Below are 20742 nucleotides of genomic sequence, written 5' to 3'. Positions count from 1 at the left end.
TCTATTAGTCTGAAGACTTTCAGAGCAGCCTACAATAAGACCTTCTTAGAAGGCATAAAACAAAACAGCCACAGCAGCGCTCTGTCCAATACAGCGGAAACAAACCTGAAAGGCGAAAGAAAAAAGGCTGGGCTAGATAAAAAAAAGTCCTTTCAGCTGCCACCACCACCACAAATAGATGCTAGGCAAGTTTCCTTGGGGAGGGCATTTCAGAACAGAAGGAGCCCCGGTGGAAAATGTCATTTCCTCCATCACTGGGTTCCTTACTTCAAAGGCAGGAGAATGCAGAGCAGACCATCTTGTTGTTGTTTAGTTGTTTAGTCGTGTCTGACTCTTTGTGACCCCCATGGACCAGAGCACGCCAGGCACTCCTGTCTTCCACTGCCTCTCACAGTTTGGTCCAACTCATGTTGATAGCTTTGAGAACACTGTCCAACCATCTTGTCTTCTGTTGTCCCCTTCTCCTTGTGCCCTCCATCTTTCCCAACATCAGGGTCTTTTCCAGGGAGTCTTCTCTTCTCATGAGGTGGCCAAAGTCTTGGAGCCTCAGCTTCAGGATCTGTCCTTCCAGTGAGCACTTGGGGCTGATTTCCTTCAGAATGGATAGGTTTGATCTTCTTGCAGTCCATGGGACTTTCAAGAGTCTCCTCCAGCACCATAATTCAAAAGCATCAATTCTTCGGTGATCAGCCTTCTTTATGGTCCAGCTCTCACTTCCATACATCACTACAGACCATCTTAGGATGATCTTAATGTCCAGGCATATTTGCGTGGGAGACTCTGGTTCTGCAGTTACCCAGGTTTTTAGCTGTTCAGCACGTAAAAGGAAAGAACTGTCATTTTGGAGAGTGCTTGGAAACAGGCTGGTATCCAGGGTAACTGTTTCAAACTTGGCATGATGTGCTCCCATCCACTGGCCCTATTAGAATTGTACCTGCTGTGTATTGTAGCAGCTGAAGTTTTGGACTAGTCTTCAAGGGCAGCTCCTCTTGCGATGCATCACAGTAGTCCACGTGTGTTGTTACTGGAGCACAGTGTGAATCCTATCTCTGTCTAGAAGAGGATACAGCTAACTTGCCGGACTTAACTAGTGGGAAATGCTCTAGGCCACGGGAAGCTCCATACACGTCTCCAAATATTGTGATGCAGGTTCACTTATTTTCAAAGAATTCAGCCTGATTGCAACATGCCAGTGGCAGGAGAAGGCCAGAGGCAAAAGTGAGCAGAGCAATAGATGTGACTCTTACCTTTGTACCATTGGGTACATTGCTTCCCTGCAAACGCCAGAGAATTCTAGACACCCACTTCTCTCCATTCTCCAAGCAAGAGGCAGTGCCACACTTCAAGGGTATGTTCCAGCTAGAGGAGGGTGTGGAGCAGGGCCCATGAAATGAGTGGCATGGGAAAGGAAAGTCCTGAGGGCCAGATAGAGAGATTTGGAGGGCCACATGTGTCCCTCCGGCCCCGAGGTTCCCCACCCTCTCCTAGGAGGCTATGTCTCTGCCAGCCTCCAGAGTGACTCCAGGAAAACTAGTTTGGGGGAGCAAATGGCTGCCAAAGGCCACAATTAGGAGAGCTAAGATTTTGGTATACACATTAAAGCACAAGTGTGCTGTGACTGAGGTCTGGGTTGAGCGAATGGGGCAGCAGGACCATAGCTGCCAACTCTCCCATTTTCCCCAGGAAATCCCCATTTTTCCAACTGTTCCTAGCTGAAAAAAAGGATTTTTTTGTTTTTCCCCGGTTTATTCTGATGCGGCGGCCATTTTGGAAGTGGGCGGAGCATGCTCAGAAGCGACTTTTGATGCTGCTTTGCCCAGTTCCAAAATGGCTGCAGTGCGACTTCTGGCACGGCGGCCATTTTGGAACTGGGCAAAGCAGCATCAAAAGTCACTTCTGAGCATGCTCCACCCAGTTCCAAAATGGCGGCAGCGCTACTTCCGGTCTGCTATTTCCGGCCCGGTCCCTTATTTCTCTGACAGCAACTTGGCAGGTATGAGCAGGACAGCTTTGGGGAGGGAATGTCCTCTTGCCCATTGCTACCCCCTGGAGTCCTCCCTGCCCTGCTTCCTTTGCTATGGTTGCCTCCTCCATTGGTTTGTTTCCCTGACCTGCCCAGCTGTATCCTGAATAGCCCTCAGCTGCCCCATCTGACCCACAAAGCACCCTGCCCACCCATAGCTGCCAAGTTTTCCCTTTTCTCGCGAGGAAGCCTATTCAGCATAAGGGAAATCCCTTTAAAAAAGGGATAACTTGGCAGCTATGCGCCCACCCCACCTGGCATCTAGGAGGCTGGGCCTCTGCCCAAGAATGCCAGAGGGCAGAAAAAGCAGAGATCGCTTTCAAAGAAAAGGCAAAGACATAAAGACAGCATGGGAATACAATCAAATGTTGATATAAAAAAACCCCTTACAGTCAATCAATCTACCGATAATCTATTCAGCTGATATTTAGCCTTCACAATATGACAACTACACTGGCTCTCTGCATCACTTCCCTCTGTGGGTTGAATTTGATGTCGTTCACCCAAGAAACACGGCAAAGGCAGCAGATGGGTCTGTGTTCCTTAATGAATATCCGTGTCTGACATCCATCACAGGGGGGAACCCACCATTCTGCCCCCATATTTTTCCTTGGGGGGGGGATTCCTGTAATGAAGTAGATTTGTCTCGGGAGTCGCTGCTGATATAAATCAGGGCAAGCAAAGGGAACTCGGATACATGTGACGGCAAGTCCGGAGCAAGACAACTATTCCCTCCACACGCACAGGAACCCATCTCATAACAGGGCCGCTTGCCAATGCGATTAACCCATTGGGCTGGGAGATAACTCGGAATGTTGACATACATATTTCTGCATTTCCCCAAAGTGCAGTTAACGTAATGGATCCGATACCAAAGTCCACTGAAGAGCCGAGCAGTCAGTGAAAAGCGTGGGGCCTTGCATGGTTCAGCTTTGTGTAGGATCACTTGAGGCGATTGATTGAAGCAGTTATTGTATTCGTTTCTTACTATGTTATGCATGATTGTGTTTTCATTATTTAAAGTGCCCTGTGATCCTCAGATGAAGGACGGCATAGAATTGTTGTTGTTGTTGTTGTTGTTGTTGTTGTTGTTGTTGTTAGTTCTCTCACTACCCTGCCACCCAAAGACTCGGGTGGAAGATTGTTGTGTTTCGGAGACTTTTGCCTTGGGGTCTCTTAGTCCAGTGTTTCTCAACCACTGGCTGGTGTGCCGCGACGTGCGGCGACGAGAAGGGCGATTTTGCAGCTGCAAACTCCACCTCCCTGGGCGTCCTATTTCTTCGCCCCTTCTAGTTTCCACAGACCAATCAGCTTTCATTATTTCCATTTCCCCCATGCCTCACGTGACAGGATCATCCCAGAATCCTTTAGCCAAGATGGCAGCCCCCAGCAGCTAATAGTGCCGCACGTGTGTCTCTTTTTTGGAAAATCGAGCGGACTTCAAGTAGCTACTTTTAAAATATTCAATCTCCATCATTCAAAAGGTAGTTTGTTGCTAATTCACGGAGGCATGAAAACCAAATCGTCCTCTCACAAGTCCGAGAACACGCACAGGGTAAGATACGGGACGGCGGGGTCGGGTGGGGTGGATCAGAAACCCGGATCTTTTAAGAACTCGGCAGCGCTGACCCGCCGGAAAGCAATATTTGGCAAGTGTTTCTTACAGTTATAATTATAATATAGGGCGGCACAGAGTTAATTTTTTTAACTTTTTAAATGGTGGTGTGCCTCGTGATTTTTTTCACGGAACAAGTGTGCCGTGGCCCAAAAAAGGTTGAGAAACACTGTCTTAGTCGGTGGGTCTCTGTGTGGGTAGCACAACATGGCTGTCAAAAGTGCTATGGATCTCAGCCTGCAAACCGAAACTGCTTGTTTTGTTACCCAGGGAGAAAAACCAATCCTGGAACATGCAATCTAACACAAAATTGTATTATAACTTCCTTCCCTACACATAATGCAAGGGAAGACAATGCTTCGTACCCTCAGTATGAATTGCCTTTTGTGTTGATGCCAGATATAACTCATCAGATTTGATTAAGTGAGGAGCCGCAAAGCCAATTCAAAGTGAGGACAGTGTTCCATTCTCTGAATCTGAATTGGCTTCACAAAGTTGCCACATTGCCAGATCTGATTAGCTATATGCCATCACATTTATTATTGCCAGTAGTACATGTGAAAAAGATCTTGGGATCTTAAGTAAGTCACAAGCTACTTAAGTGTGATGCAGCAGCAAACAAAAAACAAAAAAAAACCTAATGCTACTCTATAGGCTACATCAGCAGAAGTATAGTGTCCTGATCAAGGGAAGTCATAGAACTCTGTTCTGCCTTCGTATGACCCCACCTGGAGTACTATGTCCAGTTCTGGGTGCCATGATTTGAGAAGGATATTGGCAAGTTGGAACATGTGCACAGGAGGGCAACCAAGATTATCAAGGGTCTGAAAACAAAACATTATGAGGAATGGTTGAGGGAGTTGAGTATGTTTAGCCTGATAAAGAGGAGATGTGGTAGCCATCTTCAAATATCCCAAGGGCTGTCACATGGAAGATGGAGAAAGCTTGTATTCGCCTGCTCTGGAAGGTAGGACCTTAACCGATGGATTCAAGTTACAAGACAGGAGATTCCGACTAAACATCAGGAAGAACTTTCTGACAGTAAGAGCTGTTCCACAGTGGAACCGTCTCCCTTGGAAGATTGTGGACTCTCCTTCCTTGGAAGTTTTTAAGCAGAGGTTGGATGGCCATCTTTAGCTGAGATTCCTGCATTGCAAGGAGTTGGACTAGAGGACCCTCGGGGCACCTTCCAATTCTACAATTTTATGATTCTATGATCCGTTTTCTATACTGTACCAACTAAATTTTCCTGGCTTAAATTGTGCAAACCAAGCACACCTGCATAATTTCTCTTAACTTTATTCCATGATTGTTGCAAATGAAACCTGCAATTCTCAAAGAGCCGGGTTCTGCACCCACTTCCCCATTCTATGCTTTCCCCTGACATCCCATGAAGCCATGCTGCATCAAGCACTGTATAGGAGTTCCTGTCCTAATAATAATAATAATAATAATAATCTTATTATTTATACCACGCCCATCTGGCTGGGTTTCCCCAGCCACCCTGGGCGGCTTCCAACAAAATATTAAAATACAGTAGTCCGTCAAACATTTAAAAATAATAATAATTTATTATTTAAACTCAGTTAAAGGGGGCTGTACTTGATCATTGCCCTTCATGATCTTGTATAGTAGAGAGAGACAGCAAAGATTAGCAACAATGGCCACTCTTTTTCTTTTCTTTTGTCGGGTACTAGTGTTCCTGAGCTCCCACTGCAGTGAAGAGCTCATCAGATAACAGTCTTAACAACAACAGAAAAAGTCCAGGAATTGAGTTTGGGAGATGCCCGGAGGACTTCAAGAAAGCAGGGTGCATTGTGCTTTTGAGCACAGCAGTTGGAAAGTTCAGATGGTGAGATAGCATTTCCTCCTGCTGTTGAGTGTTGTGTAGTTCAACTGAGCAGAATTTAATTTCCATAAGTATTTCTCTATTACACTGGGCAACATCCACCTTTGCTGAGCAGGGACCAGTTTTGAGCAGTGAGTAGAATCATAGAATCATAGAGTTGGAAGAGACCACAAGGGCCATCCAGTCCAACCCCCTGCCAAGCAGGAAACACCATCAAAGCATTCCTGACATATGCCTGTCAAGCCTCTGCTTAAAGACCTCCAAAGAAGGAGACTCCACCACACTCCTTGGTAGCAAATTCCACTGCCGAACAGCTCTTACTGTCAGGAAGTTCTTCCTAATGTTTAGGTGGAATCTTCTTTCTTGTAGCTTGAATCCATTGCTCCGTGTCCGCTCCTCTGGAGCAGCAGAAAACAACCTTTCTCCCTCCTCTATATGGCATCCTTTTATATATTTGAACATGGCTATCATATCACCCCTTAACTTCTCTTCTCCAGGCTAAACATACCCAGCTCCCTAAGCCGTTCCTCGTAAGGCATCGTTTCCAGGCCTTTGACCATTTTGGTTGCCCTCCTCTGGACACGTTCCAGCTTGTCAGTATCCTTCTTGAACTGTGGTGCCCAGAACTGGACACACCTCTGAAAATATCCTGTGCCTAAATAGGAAGCTCTGGGAGAGGAAGAGCAGAGCAAAAAGTACACATCATTTTCCCTTTGATGTTTTCCATGGCACCCAAATATGGCATCCATTTGGGCGATTTGTCAACCCTCTTTGTGAAGCTTGCAAGGACGGCAGAGCATCTGGTACATCATGTCTCTCGCTCCTCTCATTGGAGAAGGGCCATGATGTCATGATAGAGCAAACCTTTTGCATTCAGAAGGTCCAAGACTCAGAGCATGGCAGACCTGGAAAGAATCCTGATTGAAACCTTGGAGAGGCATTACCAGTCAGCGCAGACAATAATATAATAAATAGAACAGAATGGAATAAATCTTCATTGTCATTGTACCCTTGTGGGATCAACGAAATTTCTCGGTTGCTATATCAACTCAAATAAGACACTCCACATAAATTAAAATACTAATAAGCACAATACAATACAGAACAATATAACAGATAAATAAGATGACTTCAAAGCACAGAGTTTCCATTTAAGGCCAAAATTGCTCTAGGAAAGAAACTGTTCTTGAGACGGCTCGTTCTCGCCTTCATTGTTCTATATCTCCGTCCTGATGGCAGGAGCTCAAAGACGTGATGACCAGGATGCAATGGGTCTCTTGATACGTATATCTAATGCCTTTCTGTGGCATCTGATGGGATAGATATGTTCTAAGGTAGAGAGTGAACAGCCAATGATACTCTCTGCTGTTTTAATAATTCTACACACCACTATCCTTTCCCGAGAAGTGCAGCTTCAGTACCACACACGGAATGAGCAGGATAGCTTCAGTGTAGGGCATTCTTATGTACTGTCTAGCCCAAATGTAGGATTTATTGGTTCACATCTAATAGCACTCTGTTGTAGGGATCATAGAATTGTAGAGTTAGAAATGGGGGAGAAAGTTCCTTTGTTCACTTCTTCCAGCAGACTGACCTCTTCTGAGCTCCCGAAGTCACCAATGGGTTGAAGTGCAGCTTCCAGTTTGTTGTTGTTGTTGTTGTTTAGTCATTTAGTCGTGTCCGACTCTTCGTGACCCCATGGACCATAGCACGCCAGGCACTCCTGTCTTGCACTGCCTCCCGCAGTTTGGTCAAACTCATGTTCATAGCTTCGAGAACACTGTCCAACCATCTCGTCCTCTGTCGTCCCCTTCTCCTTGTGCCCTCAATCTTTCCCAACATCTTTTGGGTCTTTCCCAGGGTCTTTTCCAGGGAGTCTTATCTTCTCATGAGGTGGCCAAAGTATTGGAGCCTCAGCTTCACGATCTGTCCTTCCATTGAGCACTCAGGGCTGATTTCCTTCAGAATGGATAGGTTTGATCTTCTTGCAGTCCATGGGACTCTCAAGAGTCTCCTCCAGCACCATAATTCAAAAGCTTCCAGTTACATCACATATTTCTCCAGATTTTGAAATCCATTTTTGGCACACAACATTATTCTCAAAAAATAAGTGCTTTACATAAATGTTTGTACAAAATGAAGTGCATATTGGTTTTAAGAAGAAAAAAAAGTGCATAAGATGTATACAATGGCACAGCACAGGCTGGAATAGAATGCCAGGGATGGGGAAGAAATATGATTCAGATCGTGTCAAAAAAATGAACCAGCCCAATTCACACTTTGCAAAACAATGCAACAACTGAAAACACAGCTGCCCTTCAAAATTCACACTTCTCTGAATTTAGCAGTCCCGTTTCCAGCCAAGGAATGTGTACAAAAATTACATCTACTAGGGTAAACTGGGTTAGGGAAAATTGCTCAGCAAAAAAAACCCTTGTGTTTTAGGCAAAATTGCACACAAAAATGTATATTTTGAAATCAGGAATGGGAAACCCTTGGTCCTTCAGATGGTAGTTGTAGTCAAACATCATCATCCCTGACCCAACAGGTGAGTCCCACATCTGGAGTGCCAGACATCCCTGCTTTAGATAGTTGCTTGGGACGCGGGTGGCATTGTGGGTTAAACCACAGAGCCTAGGGCTTGCCGATCAGAAGGTCGGCGGTTCGAATCCCCACAATGGGGTGAGCTCCCGTTGCTTGGCCCCAGCTCCTGCCAACCTAGCAGTTCGAAAGCACATCAAAATGCAAGTAGATAAATAGGTACTGCTACAGCGGGAAGGTAAACGACATTTCCATGTGCCACTCTGGTTTGCCAGAAGCGGCTTTGTCATGCTGGCCACATGACCCGGAAGCTGTACGCTGGCTCCCTTGGCCAGTAAAGCGAGATGAGCACCGCAACCCCAGAGTCGGTCACGACTGGACCTAATGGTCAGGGGTCCCTTTACCTTTACACATATAACCCCCCCAGGTAGTAAGGCTGACTTTCTACCACTATCAGGGCCTTTTCTTGGGTGACTGGAGTTGTTGAATGCTGTCCACTGTCTCTATGCACCCCTTTCGCCATTAGCAAGAACTGTTTCATCCCATTGGACACTGGGGGTTTGGCGAAGATTCTCATTGTTTTCATATAATTTAAACTCTTTGTTTTTATTGTTTTTGACTCTCTTTTTTTTGCATGGAAATTTTATTATTATTCAATTCCTGAAGATGACCCGTGACCATTCTCTCCTGAATGGCAGTCTAGAAATACAGTGGTACCTCTGTTTATGAACACAATTGGTTCCGGAAGTCTGTTCATAAACTGAAGCGTTCATAAACTGAAGCAAACTTTCCCATTGAAAGTAATGGAAAGTGGATTAATCCGTTCCAGACGGGTCCGCGGAGTACTTAAACTGAAGCGTTCATAAACTGAAGCATGGGTGTAATTGGTTCCAGAAGTCTGTTCATAAACTGAAGCGTTCATAAACTGAAGCGAACTTTCCCATTGAAAGTAATGGAAAATGAATTAATCCGTTCCAGATGGGTCCACGGCGTTCATAAACCGAAAATTCATAAACCGAGGTGTTCATAAACCGAGGTTCCACTGTACAGTATGGGTTTTTTGTTTCTTTGAAGTAGCTAGAAATCAGAATTTTGATGTGCATACACAGAGAGAATTTAGTGTTATAGCTGTTTCATTGCTGCCATTTTTGACCGAGGCAGCTTTTGGGGCGGCTGTTCTTCACTGGCATCCTTTGCAACGCAGCACACAGGGACTGTGCTAAACCAGCTTAAACTCGTCTTCGGAAGTTGCCTGTATACATTTGTTATGATGGGCTGACTAATTGGGTCATATGGACATGAGTGAGCTGCCTGCTGCTGCTGCGAGGGAAGCCTTTGCACTTATCTGAAGCACCCAAATGTAACTTCTAATTTTGACACACACACATCCTTATTTTAAGCTGTGCTCCGTTCTGCATCAGATTTGAGCCACGGTGATTCTGCAGAGCAGAGGAACGCAATGGCACGGAGGAATCTGCCATATTTTGAGCAAGATCATTGGCCCACCTAGCGCGGTTGCTAGTCTCCTACTGACTCTTGGGTGTTTCAGGCAGGGGTCTTTTCCTAGTCCGACCTGGAGATGCCAAAAATTGAACCTGGGACCCTTTGCATGCAAAGCATGAGCTCTGCCATTGAGCTACAGTGCAATAAAGAGGGTGGGAGGGGGGTATGTACAGTGCTGTGTTTGGGTGGTCCACAGGGTAGATCAAAAATTCCCCTCAGCCTAGAGTCAAGGCAGGAGGGAACGTAGGTCAGCAGGAGTCCATCGGGGCATCTAGACAAAACACTTACAGATCTAACACCACTCATATGCCCCTTTCAGACGTTACTCCATTTAAGAGGTCTCACTGTGGTCTAAGCCAAGGGACTCCTGCCACATGGAGACCAATTCATGCATGAAAGGGGCTCTAGAAGTTACCTCTGCCCCAGTGCTGTTTATTGACCCCATTCACATAGATGATGGAAATTTAACCTGAGACCTTTTGTATGCAACACATGTGTACTGCCATTGGTCTACAGCCTTTCGCTTCCAGCTGAAGCCCTTGACTGAACACTTTCCAGTCCCAAGGGTGCCAAGTCTTCGGAGTTATGAACTCTGTGCATTCCCAGCTTGATGCCTTTGCCCCTCAATAGGTTCTTGGTGAATGATGAGCTTCAGAATATACCACAGTGCAATAGAAATATTAGATTCTACACCTGCTTTGCAAATCACAACACAGGGTTTAAGATTCTCTGTCCACCATTGCCAGGTGGGAAGGATCTGCTATGCTAGCTTCCCAACAGGTGAGTCATGGTTGCTTACCAAGAGGGACAGACGGAGGGGTGTGGAGGTCAGTGCAGTGCAAATTGGTACCAGATTGGCTCCTGCCAATGTGTTTGCCCTGTGCTGACCTCATAGAATCAGAGAATCCTAGAAACATAGAGTTGGCCGTGATCCCAAGGGTCATATAGTCCCAATACCCCTGCACAGCAGGAGGTTTGGACTAGATGACCCTTGAGGTCCCTTCCCACTCTGCATTTCTGTGATTCTGTGAGGTCAATGCAGCTCAAACATATTGGCAGGAGCCAGTCTGGTGTTCTTGCATGGTAGCTTCACCCCACACAATGAGCTGCTTCTGCCGCCTCTCTCCACCCCAGAGTCTTCAGTACCCCTGTATTCCTATGCCTGCCCTCCTTTCAGTTAAGACCTGGTCATTGTTTTTCCTCCCATCACTTATTTTCTCCAGTGTAAGGGACGCTGTCATAGACACGCTTACCCCAAAGATTTCTGAGTCGCTTATTCAGGACAAGGTGCTGTAGTATGGCACCTAAGGTATGTGAAGCAGTAGAAGACAAATGTAATAAACCACTAGTAGTCACAAAAATCCATAGCTCTCGAATGAATGATTTCAGGCATTGCTCATTTGACAACATGCATTTGGACAAATGCTCAGACTTTGGCCTATATGTCACTCATGGTCTGCTGGGTAGTATTTCAAGGCTCCCTCTTTCACCCCCAGAGCAAAAACTCTGCTCTTAAATGAGCATTTCACACAATTTTTGCTTTTGGGGAGAAGTCACACTGCTACTCAGAAATAATCAAGGTTTTTTGGGTGGGTGTGCGTGCATGTGTGATTTGAGCTGTTGGTGCTATCCTGGAGCCACAAACCAAGAAACACTGAATAGATGCCCAAGACCTAAGTATGTGGTTCTTTCCTTTTTAAACTCTCTAGATTATCAGAGCTTTCATTTCATTTGCAGAAGTAATCTCTTGAGTATCTGTCATATATTGCAAGCTTCTGGGGCATGTATTCAGCTGCCCACTCAGTTCAGGCAGGGTTCACAAGCAGATTTATTGGATCCTATCATTTGCTGTGCTCATGAATGCACCAAACTTTCTTCCTGCAATGTTGGCTAAGGAAGGTAGACAGCTGTCATTGGCAAAGTCTGCTGGATCTGACCAGAGGTCCATCAAGTCCAGCATCCATCTCAGTGGCCAAAGGGATGCCCATGGAAAACCCTCAAGGAGGACATGGATATAACAGCCCTCTCTCCACTTGTGAGGGCTAGACAAATTCATGAAAGGCAGTGGCTACTAGCAGTGATGGCTATGTACTTCTTCCACTGTCAAAAGCATCAGGCATCTGAATACCAGTTTCTGGGAATCACAGGTGGACTGGACGGGCCATTGGTCTGATTCAGCAGGCTTGTCTTACGTTCTTATGGCTTGGCTTCCTTTCAGAGTAGAGGTGGCTGGATAATTTATGGTGGTTTTGTAATACTGGTCTTATTTGCAAACATATACATAGAGCACAGGTGACAGTAAGCAGCATCGGCACTCCTACAAGGCAGGAGCCTCCAAGTTCTGCCGCCCCAAGTTGCCTTCAGGTTACAGCTCATAGCCCAGTCCTGTCTCCGCTTCTCCCTTTCTCAGAGTTCTTTGATTTTTACGTATTGTTGCACATAGAATCACACAAATCTGCCCCCCTCCCTTTAGCTCAGGTTTGAAGAAGCTCAAACCTGGAGACCAGATGTGTCCCTTCAGGCCTCCAAGGCATCATCATGAAGCTAAGCTGGAGGTAGGACTGTCCCTTATCACTCTGGGATGGGCGAGTTTGTAAAGAAAACTGTGGCAAATTGTTGTTGGCATCTGGCTATCTCAACAGACAATGGAGTGAGCCTCTGGAGGTGAAGTCAAACCGCTGTGTTTGCAGTTCTGAAGTGACCTCCCTGGGGTGCAAGCCTGGGCAGTCTGCATGGAGGTCCTGAGCTGCCCAGATGACAAGACCTTGCTGCTGTGGTCTAAAGGAGAGCAGAGCAAGATGTTGGGCAGTACCTTGGCTGGAGGTGTTGCTGGAAGGAGGCATACAAGGCGCTATCCATCAATCTTAGGGAATCCACTCCAGATTTGTGTAGGGTTGAGACCCATTGGCTACCCTCACCTGGTTTAGTACTTGTGCAGATGTCCTGAAGAATCACTGAATTTGGGAGCAGGAGAAGTGTACTCGTCATAGTCCACAACCTGAGTGGTTAAAATGCCACTTTGGCTCAGCCCTAGAATATCTTACAGTTTTATATATGGTTTTGGACAAGAGCACATGAGCCTGAGGATAGCTTCTGATTGCAAACCACAGTCCCTGCTCCAAAGTCATTCTTGTGCGAGTTCTCTGTTTTTCTTATGGGTTTCTCGAAACAGTGAAACTGCAAAGCTGCGCTGGCTTCGGTTGATCTGACACCTCTGACTGCTTTGGGTGGACGTGATGGTACGAGGCTTTCTCAATCAGGGTGAAAATGTACGAAAAGCCCTAATTGATTGAAAAGCATCTTCTGCGGTTATTTCAGGCAGTGCCTGGGAGCGGACGGCAATCGGCAGCGAATGTTAGAAAGCGCACTCCAGTCTTTAAGAGACTGTGTTTGTCAACCTATTATGTTGTAATACCTGATTCTTCGTATTGCATTGTGGAGAGAGCCCAATTACCAAGAGGAAAATAAAGTGCACGCTGATTAAAACATCGTCGGCGGGCAATTTCTGCTAAAGGTAGTGGCTTTGGGCTCTGCACAATGAACACTTATGAAGCACTCTTGTGCCTTTTGAACTGATAACAGGAGAAATTAGCATTGCCAATGCTGCCCTTTGCCAAGTTCTCCCACTTACGGCTAATTTTAAAAACAGAACCCTTAGAGGAATGAAGTTGTGTATGTTTTAGAGGAAATAAAGCTGGGCAGGGAGATTTGTATGAATTTAGGGATTGAAGGTGCACTGAATATTCATCATTGTTGATGGGAAAGGGGGTTGCTGAGTGTTTGTGTGTGTGGGGGGGTACCTCCCAAACAGGGATTTACAGCCTGTTATTCTCCCCTCTTCCTTTGCTGATGTTTTACTGACATCTTCCTTTGCCTTGACATCCTTCATCTTCTAGTAATCCCATCAGGGATCCTGTGCAGAACGTAATGGCATGGCAGGACCTTGTAACCAACCTGTTTGGGTTGTGACGGTGTCCCAAAGCCAGTCTTTTATCCTCAGGTGTTCCCTGTTTTGTCATGCTGTGGGAAGCTTAGGAACATAGGAAGCTGCCTTATACCCTATTAGTCCATCAAGCCCAGAATTAATTACACTCGTTCTGGTAGGGGCTCTCTAGGAATCTTTCCCAGCCCTGCCTGGAGATGTCAGGAATTGGAGCTGGGATCTTCTGCATGCACATAGCACGTGCTCCACCACTAAGACGTGACCTCTCCTCTTAATAATATTAGTTAAAACTAACTTTGTTCCTGATTCAGATGTTCAGAGCACCGTCACCCACCTGCATGTTGAACTGCTGCTGTCAGTGTTGGAAAGGAAATGTGCACAGGTAGGGTTTATAAGCTTTAGGTGTGCTTCCAGTTTGCACCTCTACAAACGCTCCTACTCAGATATAGCAATAGCCATGAGGTAGGGGCATATCTGCAAGGTCTGGATCTGCATGGAGATGGGATAACAGGCTCTTGCCTAGCACAAAGGGTTAATTAGCTGGTTGCTGCCTTCTAGTCTGATCTACGAGTCAATGCCAGACAAAGTCAATCCTAGGGAGTGTTGTGTTGAGCTACTCAAGTCAGTGCTTGATGGTTCTTAGGCAAATGAGTAAATTGGGGTGGAGAACCTTTTACATCATGGGCAAATCTCTGGGGCCTGTGTGTCAGTGACGTTGGTGGTGTCAGAGGTACAATTCGGACTGGGGGGTGGGAGTGCAGAATCAATTTATAATAACTTAAAATATGCATTGAGTCCCCATGCCCTTTGCAACAGGAAAACAACAATATGATTTCAAGTAAATTTACTGACAAACCATAGCAGTGTTTGAAGGCGTGTAGTTATAGTATGAACACAACAAACGGAAAGCATTTTATTTTATTACTGCAGTCAGTGACGACCATATGTGAACTCGCCTTGAGGATACATCAAATGCCCTGGGATGTATGTTATGAAGAGCCGTATAGAAATTGGCTTTAATAGATAAATCAGCCTTCCCCAATCTAGTGCCCTCCAGATGTTTTGGGCTACAACTCCCATCAGCCCTCACAATTGCCTGTGCTGGCTGGGACTGGTAGGAATTGGAGTCCAATAACATCTGGATGGCCGAACTATATATTTTCATGAGTAGGGTTGCCATATTTGAAAAAGTGAAAATTGGGCCACAAAAGCTGCTGAGTTTTTTTTAATTTTGCCCCAAAGCTGTTGGGTTTTTAAAAAATTATTTTAAACGAAATTTGCCAAAAAATCTACACTTCTAAGTCTTTCTAAATCTACATTTAAGCAAATTCCACCCGGACACTGTTTCTGACGGCCAAATCCCGGCAATGTCTGGGAAATTCCAGACATATGGCAACCCTACATGAGTCTAAGCAGAAGCCTTAAGTTCTCAGTTCTTATTTAGACAGGAAAAACTGTATCTGGGCTGCAACGCTTCACAGTGCAGGTGTGAGAGCTCCTTCACCGGATGTTTCTCAATATAGAAATGTCCTTGCATATGAAAAAAAATGAGATATCAAGGTGAATGCTAGGCTAGAATCCTCCTCCTTAAGATGTGCAGGGAGGGAACAGAGGGTTATTTCATGTAAACTATGTATATCTCTCCTTTCTGTATGGTAAGGTACTCAGCCTTGTGAACTTCCGCCTGCAGCCTGAAATGGCAGGGCTGGAGCACAAGGAGAGCTCTTCACAGAGAACGAGGCTGTAGTTACACAATTTAAATCCCTGTCTCCAAAAGCAGCTCATGGAAAGCTACTCTCACACCCCAGTTTCCATTTGTATGCATGAATTTATTGCCTCGCTTGATGTTTCCTACTTTATAAATTACAAAAACCACTGATTCAATAAATATTAGTATGATGAATACTGCCTTGGCAACTCAGCGCTTGACATAAAACAATTACAAACAGATTACATAAGCATCCCGCAGTGGGGAATCTTTGCTGTCAATAAAAGTACTATTGTTGCAGCAAACATAATGAATTGTTTGGAATTCAAAAGGAAGTTGTGTGTGTGTGTTTGCACACATATACATACACATGCATACAAATCTGGTTGAGCAGGGAACATGCCTGACAGTTGTCTGTGATGTAGTTATTTCTTTTGGAAAACAGTAATCCATTTTCTTTGTTCTACTGATTTTAATGCAAAAATTCCTGCCCATGTGTTCTCAAATTCTGTATATTATGCTCGGGGGTGGGGGGGGGGTGAGTTCAGTTCAGTTCAAATTTTAATGCAAACCTTCCTAATTCGTACTTTGCAACCCAAAATAAAGCTTTCCTTTGGAAACGACACTTCTCTGAATTTTGTGGTGCGGCTTCTCCAACTGAATAATGTATTCAAAAAATGTGTCTATTATAGAAAATTCTGCATAAGATGCATGTTTGTGGGAAAACAATGAATTATGCATTATATATGGGGAAATTGCTTGCAAAAGTGGATATGTAAGGCAAAAATCCTTGCAAAAATGTGTACATTTGGATACGATTGCTCTAAAACGCTGAAGTTCAAGAGAACTTTTTTTTGAGGGGGTGATTACAATGTTACAAATAAAGTGCAATGTTAAAAATGCTGTGGGAAGGGGGTAAGTAGGATTTATTTATTTATTGCCTTTGTAAACATAGAACCTTGCAGAAAAACTGGAGTGGATCTCATGCATTGAGTTGGTTGACCAACCCAGAGATTTAACTCCTACAGGCTCTGAGAAAGAAGTTAACTGCCCCCCACCCCAACTCCTTATGCAGGAACAGTTCCTGAGATGTGGCAATTCGGTCTCCACTTCCCCTTTCCAACTGGATTTAGGGCTGCAATCCTTGGCCCACTTACCAGGGAGCAAGCCCCACTGAACTCGATGGTGTACTCAGAGCTGAGTAGACATGTATAGGATTCTGCTGTTTTGTGTCATGTTACATTTCATTGATTATGCAAAGTGCCTCAAGTGTAAATGCTGCATCTTATTGTCTTTTGCATAAAGCCCCAATTAGTGCGAAAGAGCTGTATGAATAAAATTATTTGTATTATGCTTCCAATTCGTTTGGGGGTGGGAATGTCGATTTTAAAGAAATGAAAAGTTAATGCGGCTGATTTCTTGCCCTGCTTAAGGTTCTCCCTTGTCCATTATGGACTGTTTTTGATGCAGACAAAATTCCAGCTCTCCCTGATTGTATCAAAGTGATCTTTTGGCCTGTGGAGAATTGATTAAAATACATGCCCAGCATTTGCTTGCAGCACTTTCTTAAGCCCAGAGTACAGTTTGGGGCTGGGGGGGGGCGGGGGCGCGGAATCAATTTGTAGTAAGTTAAAATATGCATTGAGTCCCATGCCCTTTGCAGCAGGAAATCAGTAATATAATTTCATATAAATTTACTGAAAGATCATAGCAGCGTTTGAAGGGGGTGGTTATAGTGTGAACTCGGCAAACGGAAAGCATTTATTTCTCCGCCTCCAAATTACTTAGCCAAAAAGCATACTTTTGTCTTTACTGCTATTTCAGTCTGAAATGAAACATTTTTCTCTGGTTCTGCTGTGCTGTTCCCTGCAGTGAGGGAACTGTCCAACCATGACAGGTGGGCTAATAACCGTGACATCAATAATATTAGGCTCATCAAGCACGGGCAGTAAAACATGAGGATGTGGCATGAGCCAAATGCAAAGAGTTGGAAATAACCATTGTTTAAAAAAACCTGTTCTGCTTGTAATTGCCTTTTTAAACAGCAGGGAAAGCCCCTCCTCAAAGCTCTCCTTAGCAAACCATTGAAACCAGGCAGAGCGATGTTAATGTGTTTCAGTAGCAAGGGGAGTTAAGGCAGCTTGATGCAGTTGTACAATGGCCACGCACATCGCCCAAAAAGGAGAGCCAAAGAGAACCTAGATTTTGCATAAAATTCGCACATGCTCATTTGTATGTGTCGGTGCAAATTTAGAAGCAGTTATTGTAATTTAAATAGAAATGCAAACTATCTGATCATCGTGGGGAAGACTCTGATCAGGTAATCTGCATGCCTGCTTAGTCTATACTCCAGGTGCCAACCGTTGACAACACACTTCAAGGCCCCTGCTCTCTCTCCTTATGTTTTTTAATCTTCAAACTATATTTGGACCAGGCAGCCCTGTAAAGAGAGGGCAGCCCTCTTGACACACAGCCACTCTGCAGAGTTTGCCAGAAAGACCTGTGCAATAAGAACAGCTTAGGTGTCTGGGCACAAATCTGCTTCTCTTTTGGTTGGGAGCATGGTGTGGAGGCTGGCTCCTGCATTCACTGGACTTGGGCCTGGAAATAAACATGACAGTATGTTACTTGGGTGGTGCTATGGTCTAAACCACAGAGCCTAGTGCTTGCCGATCAGAAGGTCGGGGTGAGCTCCTGTTGCTCGGTCCCTGCTCCTGCCAACCTAGCAGTTCGAATGCACGTCAAAGTGCAAGTAGATAAATAGGTACCACTACAGCGGGAAGGTAAACAGTGTTTCCGTGCACTGCTCTGGTTTCACCAGAAGCGGCTTAGTCATGCTGGCCACATGACCCGTAAGCTGTACGCTGGCTCCCTCAGCCAATAAATCGAGATGAGTGCCGCAACCCCAGAGTCATCCGCGACTGGACCTAACCTTTATGTTACTCCCAGGAGAATGAATGTAGGAGTGCACTTATAGCTTACCTCAAAGGTGAGGTGCACATTAGAGGCATTCAAATTCTTCTTTGGCTCAGATTGCATAAGGGGTCTTCTGTCCTTCAGCCCTGCTTTGAAGGTCTGCCTCTAGGAAAACTTGGGCCAGAGCCCCCCAGAAAAATTCCATGTGGGATGAGATGGCCACCTGCAGGAATATGCTTTGGGTTCCTGCTCCCAGTTTTCCCGTGGGCCAGTTTTTAAAAACTGCCCTCACAAAATAATGGAGATATGTTTCACCGTGACTAGTGGAGAGCTCTGAAGAGCAAATATGTATTGGTTCAGCAATTAATTGCTTGGGCGAGAAGCAGTCTGTTTCACTTCCGATCTAATGTGAGTTGTGAGCAGTTCCTCTGTCTCTAAATGCTGGGGACAGCTGGTTTGAAACCGACCCTCTTTCCTCAGGCTACCATGCCCGAGCGGCAGAAGAAAGGAAAGGGCATGGAGCAGTGGGCCAGTCTTAATCTACACTGTTCACCCTTATCTACCCACACCCAACTAACTCATCAACCTCCTATCCTCCTCTTGAGGAGCACAGGACCTCATTCTGCACAGGGTTTAGTCCCTAGCAGTTTTAACATGCAAACTTGGGAGGTCTTGTCTTGGCTTAGCACAGGGGTGAGGAACCTCAGGTCCAGGGCCTGAATGCAGCCCTCCAGGCCTCTCTGTCTGACCCTTAGTCTCTGACAAGAACACATCACTTCCCCAGACAAACCCCCTAATGGCCCTGCTTCCACCCTCCTTAAGAGATTTTTGCCTGGCAAGAAAATGTCCTTCGCAACCTCTGGCCTCTTCTACAAAGGTAATATTTATGTTTAGTGCTCCACCTCCTTTTTTCTCTGCCCCAACCTCACCACTGGCAAATGGCCCTCAGGGAATGCAGGCCCTCCCACATCCCACTGATCAAAATGGGTGGGGCTGGGTTTTTATTTTTGTAAATCTGGATTAAGGGGTTTTCTCAGGACGGTGGAGGGTGTGTGTGTTTTGTCCCATTGGAGTAGCCCTTCTTCCGATAGGAAATGCTCGGCGGCGGCGGCGGTGGGGGTGTCCAGGAGGCTCAGTTGCAGGGAGGAGTGAGAAATGTGCCTATTTTCTCTGGAATCTCTCTATTTTCTTCTGAGGGATGTTAGAGGATATCTATTAGTGAGCAGGTTAGCCTGGGGTATCTGACAAAGGGCAGTGAGGCCAGAGGAAAGGGCAGGGACTAATTAAGGAGCAGACTCCGCCATCTTTGCGAGATGTGTGTGTTTGTTGTTGCATAAAATCCGTGCTGCTGACAGGAAGGGGAGGTTCATGAAAGGGCTGTGACCAATCCCAGAGGAAAGCATGGAGTAAGGCCAAGAACCAAGTAAAAGCTGCTTTGGCCAAACGAGGCCACGAGTTTCCCAGAGAGCTGCTGTAGCTCAAAGGTCTGTAGTTTGAATTTGCCTGAGTCTGATGACCCTGTCAAAGTGCAATGGAAATTATTGTAAAAATTGCACAGTTAATTAAATGCAATCTTGTTCCTTCACCCTTTGCTGCCCCGAGGTGCCACTTTTAATGAGCATATTTGACGCTGATTTTCTGTTCTTACTGGGGCCTTATGTGTCTGTCTGTGTGTTCTGCTTATGAAATGAGCATGCTGGAAAAAGGGGGGGAATAAACCCATTTAGGATTATTTCCACCAGGACAAACAACAGCAACTGAAAGGGCAGCGCTACAAAAGCCCAGCTGTTCGGAGTCAGGCCTCTGAGATTTGCGAAGAGTTAAGTGAGTTGCAAACGGACAAACAGTCAAAGGACGAGGCTCCGGTCCCGCCAGTAGGGGAACAAGAGGTAACCGTTTGCTGCCTGCTTTTTGCATGCCGTCCGTTGCTGGAACTCTGTACTGCATGCAGTAGAAATTGGCAAGGCTTGCATGGGGCATGTGGGCGGTCATTTCCTTTATAAATGAGCCTATCCAGTGCCAAAGAAAAACAACGCAGAATGGCCACTATAGCTGTGGTAAGTATGGAGAGAATTAAAAACAGAGAATTCATGCAATGTCCAGGAATGGAATTCCAGGATGCACCATTTGGAAAAAACAAAAGCTGGTTACAACTGCGAGTTTCAGGCTCAGGTTATGAGCTGGGTTCTCTGCTATAGCCTGAAATCATGTCTATCATTAAACTAGAGGATTTGGAGGAAATGCTGGTCGTATAGCAGTTTCCGTCCTAAGCATAAATTCAGTTGCACATAGCATACATTCACAAATGCAACCACCCTACAGAGCATGGGGGAGGATATTGCATAACTGGAGGTGCCTGAAGTTTCTCCTGGCGGTGGAACCACACATACGAGTTAACTGAGGCAGCAAGCTGTTTTTCTGCTTAAAAGGTACCTTGCCTGCTCTGCCTGTCATAGAAGCATTAAATATATCGCCAGCTGCATACAGAGCACATGCATATAACTTTGTTGAATTGCAGGCCACGTTTTTACAAAGTTGAATATTTAGTAGTTAGGGGGATGATTTACCACATACAGCATGAGAATCAATGCACACTGACTAAGTGAACAAGAAACTCAGACAAAATGCATTGACTGGGAACCAG

The 20742-nt window shown here is 45.4% G+C and overlaps 1 protein-coding gene across 2 annotated transcripts in view; it reads left to right on the top strand.

Annotated features, from left to right (window-relative positions):
• Positions 1-20742, top strand: part of LOC118091630 (sodium channel protein type 5 subunit alpha-like) — a 295442-nt gene that overhangs the window by 213692 nt on the left and 61008 nt on the right. For both annotated transcript variants that reach the window (XM_088653462.1, XM_088653463.1), the window contains one exon: positions 19841-19987. In XM_088653462.1, coding sequence (XP_088509588.1) covers positions 19841-19987 — 147 coding nt within the window. The remainder of the gene's footprint in view (positions 1-19840; positions 19988-20742) is intronic.

This window comes from Zootoca vivipara, chromosome 11 (genome assembly GCF_965207765.1).
Source record: "Zootoca vivipara chromosome 11, rZooViv2.hap1.1, whole genome shotgun sequence".
Lineage (NCBI taxonomy): Eukaryota > Metazoa > Chordata > Lepidosauria > Squamata > Lacertidae > Zootoca > Zootoca vivipara.
This window is presented reverse-complemented; position numbering and strand designations above follow the sequence as displayed.